We start from the raw sequence: 18,061 nt of genomic DNA, 5'->3' as shown, positions 1-18,061 counted from the left end.
GTCAGGGCTCTTTTATATTAGCTGACTCTGATCTAGCGGTCACTCTCCTGGCTGTCAGGGCTCTTTTATATTAGCTGACTCTGATCTAGCGGTCACTCTCCTAGCTGTCAGGGCTCTTTTTATATTAGCTGACTGATCAAGCGGTCACTCTCCTGGCTGTCAGGGCTCTTTTATATTAGCTGACTGATCTAGCGGTCACTCTCCTGGCTGTCAGGGCTCTTTTATATTAGCTAACTCTGATCTAGCAGTCACTTTCCTGGCTGTCAGGGCTCTTTTATATTAGCCGACTCTGATCTAGCGGTCACTCTCCTGGCTGTCAGGGCTCTTTTATATTAGCCGACTGATCTAGCGGTCACTCTCCTGGCTGTCAGGGCTCTTTTATATTAGCTGACTGATCTAGCGGTCACTCTCCTGGCTGTCAGGGCTCTTTTATATTAGCTGAGCTGACTCTGATCTAGCGGTCACTCTCCTGGCTGTCAGGGCTCTTTTATATTAGCCTGACTCTGATCTAGCGGTCACTCTCCTGGCTGTCAGGGCTCTTTTATATTAGCTGACTCTGATCTAGCGGTCACTCTCCTGGCTGTCAGGGCTCTTTTATATTAGCTGACTGATCTAGCGGTCACTCTCCTGGCTGTCAGGGCTCTTTTATATTAGCTGACTGATCTAGCGGTCACTCTCCTGGCTGTCAGGGCTCTTTTATATTAGCTGACTCTGATCTAGCGGTCACTCTCCTGGCTGTCAGGGCTCTTTTATATTAGCTGACTCTGATCTAGCGGTCACTCTCCTGGCTGTCAGGGCTCTTTTATATTAGCTGACTCTGATCTAGCGGTCACTCTCCTGGCTGTCAGGGCTCTTTTATATTAGCTAACTCTGATCTAGCAGTCACTTTCCTGGCTGTCAGGGCTCTTTTATATTAGCTGACTGATCTAGCGGTCACTCTCCTGGCTGTCAGGGCTCTTTTATATTAGCTGACTCTGATCTAGCGGTCACTCTCCTGGCTGTCAGGGCTCTTTTATATTAGCTGACTCTGATCTAGCGGTCACTCTCCTAGCTGTCAGGGCTCTTTTTATATTAGCTGACTGATCAAGCGGTCACTCTCCTGGCTGTCAGGGCTCTTTTATATTAGCTGACTGATCTAGCGGTCACTCTCCTGGCTGTCAGGGCTCTTTTATATTAGCTAACTCTGATCTAGCAGTCACTTTCCTGGCTGTCAGGGCTCTTTTATATTAGCCGACTCTGATCTAGCGGTCACTCTCCTGGCTGTCAGGGCTCTTTTATATTAGCCGACTGATCTAGCGGTCACTCTCCTGGCTGTCAGGGCTCTTTTATATTAGCTGACTGATCTAGCGGTCACTCTCCTGGCTGTCAGGGCTCTTTTATATTAGCTGACTCTGATCTAGCGGTCACTCTCCTGGCTGTCAGGGCTCTTTTATATTAGCTGACTCTGATCTAGCGGTCACTCTCCTGGCTGTCAGGGCTCTTTTATATTAGCCGACTCTGATCTAGCGGTCACTCTCCTGGCTGTCAGGGCTCTTTGATATTAGCTGACTGATCTAGCGGTCACTCTCCTGGCTGTCAGGGCTCTTTTATATTAGCTGACTGATCTAGCGGTCACTCTCCTGGCTGTCAGGGCTCTTTTATATTAGCTGACTGATCTAGCGGTCACTCTCCTGGCTGTCAGGGCTCTTTTATATTAGCTGACTCTGATCTAGCGGTCACTCTCCTGGCTGTCAGGGCTCTTTTATATTAGCTGACTCTGATCTAGCGGTCACTCTCCTGGCTGTCAGGGCTCTTTTATATTAGCTGACTCTGATCTAGCGGTCACTCTCCTGGCTGTCAGGGCTGTTTTATATTAGCTGACTCTGATCTAGCGGTCACTCTCCTGGCTGTCAGGGCTCTTTTATATTAGCCGACTCTGATCTAGCGGTCACTCTCCTAGCTGTCAGGGCTCTTTTTATATTAGCTGACTGATCTAGCGGTCACTCTCCTGGCTGTCAGGGCTCTTTTATATTAGCTGACTGATCTAGCGGTCACTCTCCTGGCTGTCAGGGCTCTTTTTATATTAGCTGACTGATCTAGCGGTCACTCTCCTGGCTGTCAGGGCTCTTTTATATTAGCTGACTGATCTAGCGGTCACTCTCCTGGCTGTCAGGGCTCTTTTATATTAGCTGACTGATCTAGCGGTCACTCTCCTGGCTGTCAGGGCTCTTTTATATTAGCTGACTCTGATCTAGCGGTCACTCTCCTGGCTGTCAGGGCTCTTTTATATTAGCTAACTCTGATCTAGCAGTCACTTCTCCTGGCTGTCAGGGCTCTTTTATATTAGCCGACTCTGATCTAGCGGTCACTCTCCTGGCTGTCAGGGCTCTTTTATATTAGCCGACTGATCTAGCGGTCACTCTCCTGGCTGTCAGGGCTCTTTTATATTAGCTGACTCTGATCTAGCGGTCACTCTCCTGGCTGTCAGGGCTCTTTTATATTAGCTGACTCTGATCTAGCGGTCACTCTCCTGGCTGTCAGGGCTCTTTTATATTAGCTGACTGATCTAGCGGTCACTCTCCTGGCTGTCAGGGCTCTTTTATATTAGCTGACTGATCTAGCGGTCACTCTCCTGGCTGTCAGGGCTCTTTTATATTAGCTGACTCTGATCTAGCGGTCACTCTCCTGGCTGTCAGGGCTCTTTTATATTAGCTGACTCTGATCTAGCGGTCACTCTCCTGGCGGTCAGGGCTCTTTTATATTAGCTGACTCTGATCTAGCGGTCACTCTCCTGGCTGTCAGGGCTCTTTTATATTAGCTGACTCTGATCTAGCGGTCACTCTCCTGGCTGTCAGGGCTGTTTTATATTAGCTGACTCTGATCTAGCGGTCACTCTCCTGGCTGTCAGGGCTCTTTTATATTAGCCGACTCTGATCTAGCGGTCACTCTCCTAGCTGTCAGGGCTCTTTTTATATTAGCTGACTGATCTAGCGGTCACTCTCCTGGCTGTCAGGGCTCTTTTATATTAGCTGACTGATCTAGCGGTCACTCTCCTGGCTGTCAGGGCTCTTTTTATATTAGCTGACTGATCTAGCGGTCACTCTCCTGGCTGTCAGGGCTCTTTTATATTAGCTGACTGATCTAGCGGTCACTCTCCTGGCTGTCAGGGCTCTTTTATATTAGCTGACTGATCTAGCGGTCACTCTCCTGGCTGTCAGGGCTCTTTTATATTAGCTGACTCTGATCTAGCGGTCACTCTCCTGGCTGTCAGGGCTCTTTTATATTAGCTAACTCTGATCTAGCAGTCACTTTCCTGGCTGTCAGGGCTCTTTTATATTAGCCGACTCTGATCTAGCGGTCACTCTCCTGGCTGTCAGGGCTCTTTTATATTAGCCGACTGATCTAGCGGTCACTCTCCTGGCTGTCAGGGCTCTTTTATATTAGCTGACTCTGATCTAGCGGTCACTCTCCTGGCTGTCAGGGCTCTTTTATATTAGCTGACTGATCTAGCGGTCACTCTCCTGGCTGTCAGGGCTCTTTTATATTAGCTGACTGATCTAGCGGTCACTCTCCTGGCTGTCAGGGCTCTTTTATATTAGCTGACTCTGATCTAGCGGTCACTCTCCTGGCTGTCAGGGCTCTTTTATATTAGCTGACTCTGATCTAGCGGTCACTCTCCTGGCGGTCAGGGCTCTTTTATATTAGCTGACTCTGATCTAGCGGTCACTCTCCTGGCTGTCAGGGCTCTTTTATATTAGCCGACTCTGATCTAGCGGTCACTCTCCTGGCTGTCAGGGCTCTTTTATATTAGCTGACTCTGATCTAGCGGTCACTCTCCTGGCTGTCAGGGCTCTTTTATATTAGCCGACTCTGATCTAGCGGTCACTCTCCTGGCTGTCAGGGCTCTTTTATATTAGCCGACTGATCTAGCGGTCACTCTCCTGGCTGTCAGGGCTCTTTTATATTAGCTAACTCTGATCTAGCAGTCACTTTCCTGGCTGTCAGGGCTCTTTTATATTAGCCGACTCTGATCTAGCGGTCACTCTCCTGGCTGTCAGGGCTCTTTTATATTAGCCGACTGATCTAGCGGTCACTCTCCTGGCTGTCAGGGCTCTTTTATATTAGCTGACTCTGATCTAGCGGTCACTCTCCTGGCTGTCAGGGCTCTTTTATATTAGCTGACTGATCTAGGGGTCACTCTCCTGGCTGTCAGGGCTCTTTTATATTAGCTGACTGATCTAGCGGTCACTCTCCTGGCTGTCAGGGCTCTTTTATATGAGCTGACTCTGATCTAGCGGTCACTCTCCTGGCTGTCAGGGCTCTTTTATATTAGCTGACTCTGATCTAGCGGTCACTCTCCTGGCTGTCAGGGCTCTTTTATATTAGCCGACTCTGATCTAGCGGTCACTCTCCTGGCTGTCAGGGCTCTTTTATATTAGCTGACTCTGATCTAGCGGTCACTCTCCTGGCTGTCAGGGCTCTTTTATATTAGCCGACTCTGATCTAGCGGTCACTCTCCTGGCTGTCAGGGCTCTTTTATATTAGCCGACTGATCTAGCGGTCACTCTCCTGGCTGTCAGGGCTCTTTTATATTAGCTGACTGATCAAGCGGTCACTCTCCTAGCTGTCAGGGCTCTTTTTATATTAGCTGACTGATCTAGCGGTCACTCTCCTGGCTGTCAGGGCTCTTTTATATTAGCTGACTGATCTAGCGGTCACTCTCCTGGCTGTCAGGGCTCTTTTATATTAGCTGACTGATCAAGCGGTCACTCTCCTGGCTGTCAGGGCTCTTTTATATTAGCTGACTCTGATCTAGCGGTCACTCTCCTGGCTGTCAGGGCTCTTTTATATTAGCTGACTCTGATCTAGCGGTCACTCTCCTGGCTGTCAGGGCTCTTTTATATTAGCTGACTCTGATCTAGCGGTCACTCTCCTGGCTGTCAGGGCTGTTTTATATTAGCTGACTCTGATCTAGCGGTCACTCTCCTGGCTGTCAGGGCTCTTTTATATTAGCCGACTCTGATCTAGCGGTCACTCTCCTAGCTGTCAGGGCTCTTTTTATATTAGCTGACTGATCTAGCGGTCACTCTCCTGGCTGTCAGGGCTCTTTTATATTAGCTGACTGATCTAGCGGTCACTCTCCTGGCTGTCAGGGCTCTTTTTATATTAGCTGACTGATCTAGCGGTCACTCTCCTGGCTGTCAGGGCTCTTTTATATTAGCTGACTGATCTAGCGGTCACTCTCCTGGCTGTCAGGGCTCTTTTATATTAGCTGACTCTGATCTAGCGGTCACTCTCCTGGCTGTCAGGGCTCTTTTATATTAGCTAACTCTGATCTAGCAGTCACTTTCCTGGCTGTCAGGGCTCTTTTATATTAGCCGACTCTGATCTAGCGGTCACTCTCCTGGCGGTCAGGGCTCTTTTATATTAGCTGACTGATCTAGCGGTCACTCTCCTGGCTGTCAGGGCTCTTTTATATTAGCTGACTCTGATCTAGCGGTCACTCTCCTGGCTGTCAGGGCTCTTTTATATTAGCTGACTCTGATCTAGCGGTCACTCTCCTGGCTTTCAGGGCTCTTTTATATTAGCTGACTCTGATCTAGCGGTCACTCTCCTGGCGGTCAGGGCTCTTTTATATTAGCCGACTCTGATCTAGCGGTCACTCTCCTGGCTGTCAGGGCTCTTTTATATTAGCCGACTCTGATCTAGCGGTCACTCTCCTGGCTGTCAGGGCTCTTTTATATTAGCCGACTCTGATCTAGCGGTCACTCTCCTGGCTGTCAGGGCTCTTTTATATTAGCCGACTGATCTAGCGGTCACTCTCCTGGCTGTCAGGGCTCTTTTATATTAGCTGACTGATCTAGCGGTCACTCTCCTGGCTGTCAGGGCTCTTTTATATTAGCTGACTGATCTAGCGGTCACTCTCCTGGCTGTCAGGGCTCTTTTATATTAGCTGACTGATCTAGCGGTCACTCTCCTGGCTGTCAGGGCTCTTTTATATTAGCTGACTGATCTAGCGGTCACTCTCCTGGCTGTCAGGGCTCTTTTATATTAGCTGACTGATCAAGCGGTCACTCTCCTGGCTGTCAGGGCTCTTTTATATTAGCTGACTCTGATCTAGCAGTCACTTTCCTGGCTGTCAGGGCTCTTTTATATTAGCCGACTCTGATCTAGCGGTCACTCTCCTGGCTGTCAGGGCTCTTTTATATTAGCCGACTGATCTAGCGGTCACTCTCCTGGCTGTCAGGGCTCTTTTATATTAGCTGACTGATCTAGCGGTCACTCTCCTGGCTGTCAGGGCTCTTTTATATTAGCTGACTCTGATCTAGCGGTCACTCTCCTGGCTGTCAGGGCTCTTTTATATTAGCTGACTCTGATCTAGCGGTCACTCTCCTGGCTGTCAGGGCTCTTTTATATTAGCCGACTCTGATCTAGCGGTCACTCTCCTGGCTGTCAGGGCTCTTTGATATTAGCTGACTGATCTAGCGGTCACTCTCCTGGCTCTCAGGGCTCTTTTATATTAGCTGACTGATCTAGCGGTCACTCTCCTGGCTGTCAGGGCTCTTTTATATTAGCTGACTGATCTAGCGGTCACTCTCCTGGCTGTCAGGGCTCTTTTATATTAGCTGACTGATCTAGCGGTCACTCTCCTGGCTGTCAGGGCTCTTTTATATTAGCTGACTGATCTAGCGGTCACTCTCCTGGCTGTCAGGGCTCTTTTATATTAGCTGACTGATCTAGCAGTCACTCTCCTGGCTGTCAGGGCTCTTTTATAATAGCTGACTGATCTAGCGGTCACTCTCCTGGCTGTCAGGGCTCTTTTATATTAGCTGACTGATCAAGCGGTCACTCTCCTGGCTGTCAGGGCTCTTTTATATTAGCTGACTCTGATCTAGCGGTCACTCTCCTGGCTGTCAGGGCTCTTTTATATTAGCTAACTCTGATCTAGCAGTCACTTTCCTGGCTGTCAGGGCTCTTTTATATTAGCCGACTCTGATCTAGCGGTCACTTTCCTGGCTGTCAGGGCTCTTTTATATTAGCTGACTCTGATCTAGCGGTCACTCTCCTGGCTGTCAGGGCTCTTTTATATTAGCCGACTCTGATCTAGCAGTCACTTTCCTGGCTGTCAGGGCTCTTTTATGTTAGCCGACTCTGATCTAGCGGTCACTCTCCTGGCTGTCAGGGCTCTTTTATATTAGCTGACTGATCTAGCGGTCACTCTCCTGGCTGTCAGGGCTCTTTTATATTAGCTGACTGATCTAGCGGTCACTCTCCTGGCTGTCAGGGCTCTTTTATATTAGCCGACTGATCTAGCGGTCACTCTCCTGGCTGTCAGGGCTCTTTTATATTAGCTGACTCTGATCTAGCGGTCACTCTCCTGGCTGTCAGGGCTCTTTTATATTAGCTGACTGATCTAGCGGTCACTCTCCTGGCTGTCAGGGCTCTTTTATATTAGCTGACTGATCTAGCGGTCACTCTCCTAGCTATCAGGGCTCTTTTATATTAGCTGACTCTGATCTAGCAGTCACTCTCCTGGCTGTCAGGGCTCTTTTATATTAGCTGCCTGATCAAGCGGTCACTCTCCTGGCTGTCAGGGCTCTTTTATATTAGCTGACTGATCTAGCGGTCACTCTCCTGGCTGTCAGGGCTCTTTTATATTAGCTGACTCTGATCTAGCGGTCACTCTCCTGGCTGTCAGGGCTCTTTTATATTAGCTGACTGATCTAGCGGTCACTCTCCTGGCTGTCAGGGCTCTTTTATATTAGCTAACTCTGATCTAGCAGTCACTTTCCTGGCTGTCAGGGCTCTTTTATATTAGCCGACTCTGATCTAGCGGTCACTCTCCTGGCTGTCAGGGCTCTTTTATATTAGCTGACTGATCTAGCGGTCACTCTCCTGGCTGTCAGGGCTCTTTTATATTAGCTGACTGATCTAGCGGTCACTCTCCTGGCTGTCAGGGCTCTTTTATATTAGCTGACTGATCTAGCGGTCACTTTCCTGGCTGTCAGGGCTCTTTTATATTAGCTGACTCTGATCTAGCGGTCACTCTCCTGGCTGTCAGGGCTCTTTTATATTAGCCGACTGATCTAGCGGTCACTCTCCTGGCTGTCAGGGCTCTTTTATATTAGCCGACTGATCTAGCGGTCACTCTCCTGGCTGTCAGGGCTCTTTTATATTAGCTGACTGATCTAGCGGTCACTCTCCTGGCTGTCAGGGCTCTTTTATATTAGCTGACTCTGATCTAGCGGAGTTCTTCATTTAGCTCTTTCTCTAAGGCACCTAGTCTCTCTCTATGGCATCCAGTCTTCTCTATGCCACCCAGTCTCTCTCTAGTGCACCCAGTCTCTCTCTATGGCACCCAGTCTCTCTCTATGGCATCCAGTCTTCTCTATGCCACCCAGTCCCTCTCTATGGCACCCAGTCACTCTCTATGGCACCCAATCTCTCTCTAGGGCACACAGTCACTCTCTATGGCACCCAGTCGCTCTCTATGGCACCCAGTCTCTCTCTATTACATTTACATTTAAGTCATTTAGCAGACGCTCTTATCCAGAGTGACTTACAAGTACATACATTCATACTTTTTTTGTACTGGCCCCCCGTGGGACCCAATCTCTCTCTATGGCATCCAGTCTCTCTCTATTGCACCCAGTTTCTCTCTATGGCACCCAGTCTCTCTCTATGGCATCCAGTCTCTCTCTATGGTACCCAGTCTCTCTCTGTGGCACCCAGTCTCTCTCTGTGGCACCCAGTCTCTCTCTATGCCACCCAGTCTCTCTCTATGGCACCCAGTCTCTCTCTATGGCACCCAGTCTTCTCTCTATGGCACCCAGTCTTCTCTCTATGGCATCCAGTCTTCTCTGTATGGCATCCAGTCTTCTCTCTGTGGCCCCCAGTCTCTCTATGGCACCCAGTCTCTCTATGGCATCCAGTCTTCTCTCTATGGCACCCAGTCTTCTCTCTATGGCACCCATTCTTCTCTCTATGGGACCCAGTCTTCTCTCTATGGCACCCAGTCTTCTCTCTATGGCACCCAGTCTCTCCCTATGGCACCCAGTCTTTCTCTATGGCACCCAATCTTCTCTTTGGCACACAGTCTCTCTCTATGGCACACAGTCTCTCTCTATGGGGCAGTCTGTTGAAGATAGATCTCACTAGACATATTTTACTAATGTAAATCCACCCCTAGTCAGTCTGCCCTGGGGGCATGGAGAGACCCTCACACAGTGACCTTCTAGTCAGTCTGCCCTGGGGGCAGGGAGAGACCTTCCCACCGTGACCTTCTAGTCAATCAGGCCCCAGGGCAGGAAGAGACAGGCTGCTCTGTGGGAACCTAACAGCAGCTTAAATGTCTGAGCAGAGAGAAAAAGAGGAGGGATTCTGCTTCATAGACAGACAGTAGTGAGGAAATGTGTTTGTCTGTGCTGATGCTTTTACTACTGTGTCTGTAGTGATGGGTTTACCACTTTTACTACCTCTGAGCCTGGAGCCGTTCCTACAGACATTAAAGAGTAGAGCAGCTCTGTTAACATGCCCTAAACACAGGGAAAGACTTCTCTGATGCTACAGCCAACTAGCCTGGCGACTCAAACAAAATCCTTCCACTGCTCTGTCGTTCACCACATGTTTTAGTCTGACACTGCCATCATTGAAGTCGTTTGTGGTGACAAGGGGCACGAGGGGTGTTGCACAAAACAATCGTCTCCAATCAATCAGTGTCAAAGCCAATGATGAATTTACTCACGTTCTGGTTCTGGCTCAACCCATTGGTTTCTGGACCAATCAGATGGCCCCGAATGTGTTCACATTCAGTGAAGGGCCAGGTACTCAGATCCAGACTCATTGCGGAAAAGAAACTAACGTCCTTGGGCGTGGCCTAGTCATCAGCCATCAGGAATATGTTCAGCTCCTTTTGTTGCTATCCCACTCTTTTATTGATCTTATGAACAAAACAGTTCATACAAAACAGTTCATACTATTTTCATTGGTCAATTTTTTTCAATAAGTATCACAGCTGATATGATATGGCAACACCTCTCTTGGTATTGATTGATTTCATTGATTTGACCATTTAAAAAAAAAAAGTACATTCAGTAGTTACATACATTTAGAAAACGATCAAGGATAATACAATCAAGTCACTGACTTATTTCTGTTGTGTAGTCTATGCTTGTTAGTGCATGTCAGGTACACAAATACTCTCTGTAGTGTAAATGTTTATATACAGCCGAGGTATTATCCTCTCGTAGGAGACATGCTGTCTCCTCTCTCCTCCAGCCTTGTGCCACTTAGTTCCTCAGACCCTCTCATGATCATAATATATTATTAGTCTGATCCCCTCACTTCTTTCTCTCCTTTTTTCTTTCTCCTTCTTTTTTTTAATCCTCTGCAGCAGCAACTCTGCCAGGGAGAGAGGGACTGAGAGAGAGTGAGCGGTAGAGAGAGGGAGAGATATTTGCTTAACCAAATCCTCTAAAGAGGCACCCCCTTCTTTGATCCTCTCCCAAATTTACTGCGTCCGCTTTCATTTGGTCATCTGTCAGTTGGCTGTGCTGCGTAGGATGAGAGGAAGCAGACACAGAGAAACAGAGACAATAGTCCATGTCTTACTCCTCTCTCTCGTGCGCTATTTTTCCCTGTAACTTTTTCATCTGGCTTATTCCCTCTCGCTTTCTTTCCCTACTCCCTCTATCTCTCTCACTTCCTCTCATTCCAGTTGAAGTCATGCTGGCACTGGCAGGTTTCTTTTTCAACGTCAGAGATTTGGATGGCATGTCTGTAACTCTGTATGTGTAGGTTAGTGTTCTCAAGAGCTCACCTCTTTGATGGCATGCCAGGGTTCGCCCTCTTTGTTGGTCACTTGGAGTGCCAACAACAAATCCAAACTCAACACACAAGCATACACACACACTACGGTACAGACAGCATTCTTCTGTAGTATGAGAATAATACTGTAAAGTGATTAAGTTCTATGTTCCACTGGTGAAACGACTTGATTTGTTTTGTGATGATGTCATGTTATGTCTCCATTAAATCAGTGACGTCATTTCCCTTACCCCTCCTCCTATTGTATTCCAGCCAGGAGAACGGTCATGTTAGAGCTTTCCATGGCTCAAAGATGTCATTGTAATCTCCCACAAAAGAGAGAGCTCCTTTTTAATCTTCCTCCTCTTCATTCTCTCTCTCCGCTCCCCCACCCCTCCATTAGCAGGGAAATTGAGTGTTTTGCCCTTTCTCGCTCTCTCTCTCTTCTCGTCCTCCCTCTCCTCCTGCTCTGTTGTGTCATCCATTCAACAGTTCACACACATCCGCTCCTAGAATGGTCCATCCGAGTTAAAATGACACACTCTGTTCTCTCTCTGTCTTTCTCTCCCTCCACAGTGAACACCTGTCGTGCTCGTTTCCCTTCTTCCTCCACGGGGAGAGTAACGTGTGCACCAGCGTGGAGATCAACCAGCACCAGCCTGTCTACCACCTGAGTGACGAGCACCTCACCCTGGCCCAGCAGGCCTCCAGCCCCTTCCAAGGTGGGTGGAGTGTACACACATGTGGACACACACACACATGCAGATGCACACAGGCGCACGCATGCAGACACACACACACACACACACACACACACACGTTTTTTTTTTACTTTCCTTGTGGGGACCAAACAGTTGATTCCCATTCAAAATCCTATTTTCCATAACCCTAACCCTAACCTTAACACCAAACCCCTAATCCTAACTCCTAAACCTAACCCCTAACCCTAATAGTGTTGCACGGGATACCGAAACATTGATACTTTTTGATACTAGAACATGAAAAACGGTTTGGTACTAGAATTTGGGTTACTTTCGGTACTTCTGTCAAATGTGTCTCACGGAACAACCATGTCTATCAGCACAGCCAACCCCTCATTGCTAGCCTGCACTGGGAGTCTGGGCTGCATCTTGTTAGCTCCCCACTCATGATGCACAGAAGTTAACACACTTGAATAATGCAACACGGCATGTAGAAAGGATGAAACTGTTCATTACTGTTCGCAAAACACTGTCCATATAGGCTAGAACATTTTACAATGCTATACCAGTAACGTCCAGCTTTGTAGGCTACCTTTCCTTGCTAGCTGACAGCTAAAGCTAACATCAATTAGTACTTTGTTTGTGAAAATATGCAAACCATAACGCAGAACATGCTAATTTCAAAGCTGATTGCCACCAAAAACTTTAATCATTAACTTATTCGGTCATCGTGTCACGCCCTGACTGTAGAGAGCGTTTTTTGTCTCTATTTTGGTTTGGTCAGGGTGTGATTTGAGTGGGCAGTCTATAATCTATGTTCTATGATTTTCTATTTCTATGTGTTTGGCCGGGTGTGGTTCTCAATCAGAGGCAGCTGTCTATCGTTGTCTCTGATTGAGAACCATACTTAGGTTGCCTTTTCCCACCTGTCTGTGTGGGTAGTTGTCCTTGTTTAGTTGCCTGTGAGCACTACGTTGGCTTCACGTTTCGTTTTGCTGTTTTGTGAGTTTGTTAAGTGTTCTTCGTTTAATAAATAGAAGAATGGATTTTAATCACGCTGCGCCTTGGTCCACTCCTTTAAACGGCTGTGACACATCGTGAATAACATCATTTCTGGTTAAAGAGACAAAGCACGTTTTTATAAAAGAAGCTACTTCTATGCAAATGTTGTTGATCATTACAATAAGTCCCACATGGAAGGGAAACAGATTGTTTGTCATCTGTAACCCCATAAAATAAGCCAGAACAAGCAATGCATACACACACTCCTATTGAATATGCATTCACCTGTATTGTGGATAGGCCTAGGCTACATCTTGATTTACCCAGTTTACTACTGAAATAAATGATTACCATTATGTAGTTAGATTGGTAAAAAAGTCAAATTGAGTGTATGATTTTATGATTGATTCATTAATCCGTAGATGGCTGTCTCAAAAAAATTGTAATGTAAATGTAATGATATTGAACTCAAAAGATGCCCAATGATTGAACAGAGCAGTAGCTGAGTTTATCTGTCTGGATCAAGTGGCATTCAGTGACTTTGGCTAATATGCCTTCTTTATTTGCCGTGGTATCGTTTTGGTATCGAGTATCGTGATGGTGTCGAGTATTGTGATGCTAAACCGTGTATCGGCATCAACGTCAAAATTCTGTTATCATGACAACACTAAACCCTCATTCTTACCCTAACCCTAATTGTAACCCTTGTTCTGGCAAAATGTCCCCAATTATTACTATCCTGGTGAGGACTTCTGGTCTCCACAAGGATAATAAAACCAAAACACACACACACACACACACACACACACACACACACACACACACACACACACACACACACACACACACACACACACACACACACACACACACACACACACACACACACACACACACACACACTGCTCTGTTCTCTGCTCTGTGTCGTGTATCTAATAGAAGACAAGGGTAATCCTCAGGTATTAAGAACAGGCCCCTCCTCTCTTCTCCTCTCCTCCTCTCCGCCTCGCTTCATCAAACAGCCTGACAGTAATGATGTGCCACCAGCAGCCCTCACACACCTCTCTCTGTCCCTCCTCCCTCTTTCCCCTTCTTCTGGCTTTTCCCTGTCCTTTTCCTACTCCTCCTCACGTACCCTTCCCCAATACCTCCACCTCTCCCCTGCCACCACCACCTCCCATTCTACTTCTCTTCTTGTTCTCCCTCTCCCTCCACCTTCCTCAACCTCTTCTCCCTCCCTCCTTCCCTTCTTCTAGCCCTCAGAGGGCTGTCCCCACTAGCTGAGCTCTGCTGCTATAGACATCTGTACAATTAGCGGGGCCCAACGGCAGCAGCAAAGAAGCAGCAAAGACGGCGCCAGGCAGCGTGTATAACACAGACACACAGAGAAGTGGGAGAGACTACACCGCAACAAAAGAGATCCCAACAAAAGAAAGAGAGCGAGAGAGGCTCCCTCACTACAGAGGAGAAGGAGGGGGAGGGAAGCTTGAAGAAGCGATCATTACACCAGGCACAAGGGCTTTGCCTTAGGTTAGGGAACAAAATGCCACCTCCGTTCTTCTCTTCCTCTCAACTCCTCTCTCAGTTAGACTCTGAGTAATTCCTCAGCCCCCCTGCATCCCCTCTCCACCCACCTAATAATGGTGATCACTTTGTCCATTCTCTGATCTGACTGGAGCACAGCGGCAGCGCGGCACAGGGAAAACTAGTTGTGCAGAGCCTGTGGTTTAGCGGTAGGCCTAACGCTCCCAGCCAATCACATATACTCAACTCCCCGCCGCAGACCAGGTTTAATCCCCGTATCCACCCTTCCTACTGTTTTCCCACTTGCCTGTCTCCCCTTCTGTTTCCAGCTGTCTGAATAAAGTGTATAAATGAAATATTCAAATTTTAAACCCCTTATATTAAAGCCTGCTGGTCTATATAATCAATAGCAGGGTATTGAATGTAATTCCAGTAATGGTAGAGAGGGATTGTTTTTTTGCATGGCATGTCGATAGATAGATAGATCTACACAGCACAGCATAGCACTACACTGTGTGACTCTCTCACTCTCTCTTTAGTCACTAGTGGGGTTGCAAAGGGTTGGCAACTTTCTGGGAATTTCCGGGATTTTTCCGGTAAATTTCAATGGAAAGTTAAGCCTGGGAATTTGGGGAATTTTGCTTAAATTCATTAAAAAAAGTTAGCTTATAACAGTGAACCTTTTTTTGTGGGATACACATAAGGCAATTCTAGGTCTTGTGGCATATTTTGGTTAAACTATCCCCAATTCAAAGGAATTGCAACCCTCTGCATGCACAGCGCATTCTTCCATCACATGTATAGCTGATTCTCAAGATCTTGCACACTAATGAGATGCTATTGAGCCTACACTACTACACTGTCTGAGCCAAGGACTACATGTTTTCTGGTAAGTTTTGATTACAATACTTGGTGGGGTGAATATATTTTATATGACATACATGATTTTTTGTTAACTAGTAAATAGTAGCCTACAGCAAAGTGTTTAATTAATTTCTAACTTTTTAATTTCTGCTAGTTAGTTTTTGCTACCATGTGGGTTTTTAGCTTGCTTGAGCCTGCTAACTGAGGAGTGTTAATTCACCTGTTTCCGTACATGTTTCATTTTAAAACATGTATCTTACAAAGCAGTTGTTTAATCTAACTGCTTAAATATTTTCTGTACATGGAATTGTATTATTTATTTATTTTTTACAATTTTGTTTCTAATCTTTACAGGAAAATGCCACGGGCACTATCTGATGTGTGTAGACATTTCACTGCAGCTAATGTAGAAGGAAAAGCTGTGTACATTTGCAAATACTGTTCCAAATCATATGTGAAGAATGCAACAAAGATGTAGAATCATCTGGCCAAGTGCATAAAGTTCCCTCAGCGCTCACTACAAGCAACCTCTGACAAAAGTCCCTCTACTTCTATTTGAGGTGAAAATTATGAATCAGACACCTTATCGATAGCACCAGCTCATGGTACTCCTGGAATCAGAAGGTTTTTTGACTCAATGGAGGAACGTAGTCAGATAAATGCTGTTGAATGTCTTGCTCGAGTTGTGTATGCAGCTGGTTCACCTCTGATGCTCACAGGCAATGTGTATTGGAAGAGATTTCTGAATGTTCTTTGCCCAGCTGACACCCCTCCAACCAGACATGCTTTATCTACTCATTTGCTGGATGCAAAGTTCAACAGAGTTCAAGTGAAGGTCAAGCAAATCATAGAGAAAGCAGACTGTATTGCAATCATCTCTGATGGGTGGTCGAATGTTCGTGGGAAAGGAATAATTAACTACATCATCTCCACCCCTCAACCAGTATTCTACAAGAGCACAGACACAAGGGACAACAGACACACCGGTCTCTACATTGCAGATGAGCTGAAGGCTCATGACCTTGGACCACAGAAGGTATTTGCACTGGTGACAGACAATGCTGCGAACATGAAGGCTGCTTGGTCTAAAGTGGAGTCCTACCCTCACATCACAGCCATTGGCTGTGCTGCTCATGCCTTGAATCTGCTCCTCAAGAACATCATGGCACTGAAAACAATGGATACACTTTACAAGAGAGCCAAGGAAATGGTTAGGTACGTGAATGGTCATCAAGTTACAGCAGCAATCTACCTCACCAAGCAAAGTGAGAAGAATAAGAGCACCACGTTGAAACTGCCAAGCAACACCCGTTGGGGTGTTCCTCCTGGAGAGGAAGGAGTCCCTTCAAGAAATGGCCATATCACAGTCTGCCGATATGGACAGCCCCATCAACAGGATCCTCCTGGATGATGTATTTTGGGAGAGAGTGGTAAGCAGCCTGAAACTCCTGAAACCTATAGCAGTAGCCATTGCACGGATTGAGGGAGACAATGCCATCCTGTCTGATGTTCAGACTCTGCTTGCAGATGTAAGAGAAGAAATCCGTACTGCCCTGCCCACTTCACTGTTGCTCCAAGCAGATGAAACTGCAGTTCTGGAATACATCAAAAAGTGTGAAGACTGCTGCCTGAAGCCCATACATGCCGCAGCATACATGTTGGACCCCAAGTATGCTGGCAAGAGCAGCCTGGTTGGTGCAGAGATGAACAAGGTCTATGGTGTCATCACTACCTTGTCTCGCCACCTTGGCCTGGATGAGGGCAAGGTTCTTGGCAGTCTGGCGAAGTACACTTCCAAGCATGGGCTTTGGGATGGAGATGCAATATGGCAGTCGTGCCAACATATCTCATCAGCCACCTGGTGGAAGGGACTTTGTGGATCTGAGGCTCTTTCCCCTGTTGCCTCCATCATCCTCCAAATCCCACCAACATCAGCCGCCTCAGAGCGCAACTGGTCCTTGTTTGGGAACACACACACACCAAAGCACGCAACAGGCTGACCAATACAAGGGTTGACAAATTGGTGGCCATCCTGGCAAATTTGAGGCTTTTTGAGCCTGACAATGAGCCATCCTCAACAAGGTTGGAAAGTGACAGTGAAGATGAGGCCTCAGAGTCTGATGTTCAAGAGGTGGACATTGAGGAGGTCCAGGGAGAAGACATGGAAGCCTGAGAGGAAGACAACCAAAGCTTTAGTTTCCAGACTATAATTTTACAGATGTATATTGAAAACATTTTTGGGAGATGCGATGTATCATTGGGTATCATTCAATATTCCCTTTCTTTTGTTGTTCAGTGAAATCATCTCATGTGAAGAGTCAACTCATTTAATTAAAGTTCAATTCATAACAAATGTTTAATTTTTTTTCTATTGGAAGGATTAAATCATTTGCAATTATGTCTACTTATGATAAGGTAAAAGGTTTATGAATCTGTCTCCATATGATATGGTAAATATATCCAATACAAAAAACATCTACATTTAAATGGTATTAACTACATTTAAACATCTACATTTAAATGGTATTAACTACAAATACCTAGGTGTCTGGTTAGACTGTAAACTCTCCTTTCAGACTCACATTAAGCATCTCCAATCCGAAATGAAATCTAGAATTGGCTTCCTATTTCGCAACAAAGCCTCCTTCACCCACATACCCTCGTAAAACTGACTAGGCCCCAACACTCTACTCAGCAAACTGGATGTAGTCTATCACAGTGCCATCCGTTTTATCACCAAAGCCCCATATACTACCCACCATTGCGGCTTCAATGCTCTAGTTGGCTGGCCCTCACTACATATCCGTCGCCAAACCCACTTACTCCAGGTCATCTATGTCTTTGCTAGGTAACGCCCCGCCTTATTTCAGCTCACTGGTCACCATAGCAACACCTACCCATTGCACGCGCTCTAGCAGGTATATTGCACTGTTCATCCCCAAAGCCAACACCGCCTTTCCTTCCAGTTCTCTGCTGCCAATGACTGGAACGAATTGCAAAAATCTCTGAAGCTCAAGTCTTATATATCCCTCTCTAACTTTAAGGATCAGCTGTCAGAGCAGCTCACCGATCACTGTACCTGTACACAGCCAATCTGTAAATAGCACACCCGACTACCTCATCCCCATATTATTACTTACGCTCTTGCTCTTTTGCACCGGAGTATCTCTACTTGCACATCATCA

At 46.6% G+C, this 18,061-nt stretch overlaps 1 protein-coding gene across 1 annotated transcript in view; it reads left to right on the top strand.

Moving 5' to 3' along the window:
* med13a (mediator complex subunit 13a) overlaps window positions 1-18,061 on the top strand; it is a 125,070-nt gene that overhangs the window by 61,641 nt on the left and 45,368 nt on the right. The window contains exon 4 of the mRNA XM_038990169.1: window positions 11,362-11,507. Coding sequence (XP_038846097.1) covers window positions 11,362-11,507 — 146 coding nt within the window. The remainder of the gene's footprint in view (window positions 1-11,361; window positions 11,508-18,061) is intronic.

Source organism: Salvelinus namaycush, chromosome 3 (genome assembly GCF_016432855.1).
Source record: "Salvelinus namaycush isolate Seneca chromosome 3, SaNama_1.0, whole genome shotgun sequence".
NCBI lineage: Eukaryota > Metazoa > Chordata > Actinopteri > Salmoniformes > Salmonidae > Salvelinus > Salvelinus namaycush.
Note: the sequence above shows the minus strand (reverse complement) of the source record. Positions and strands in the feature narration are given on the sequence as shown.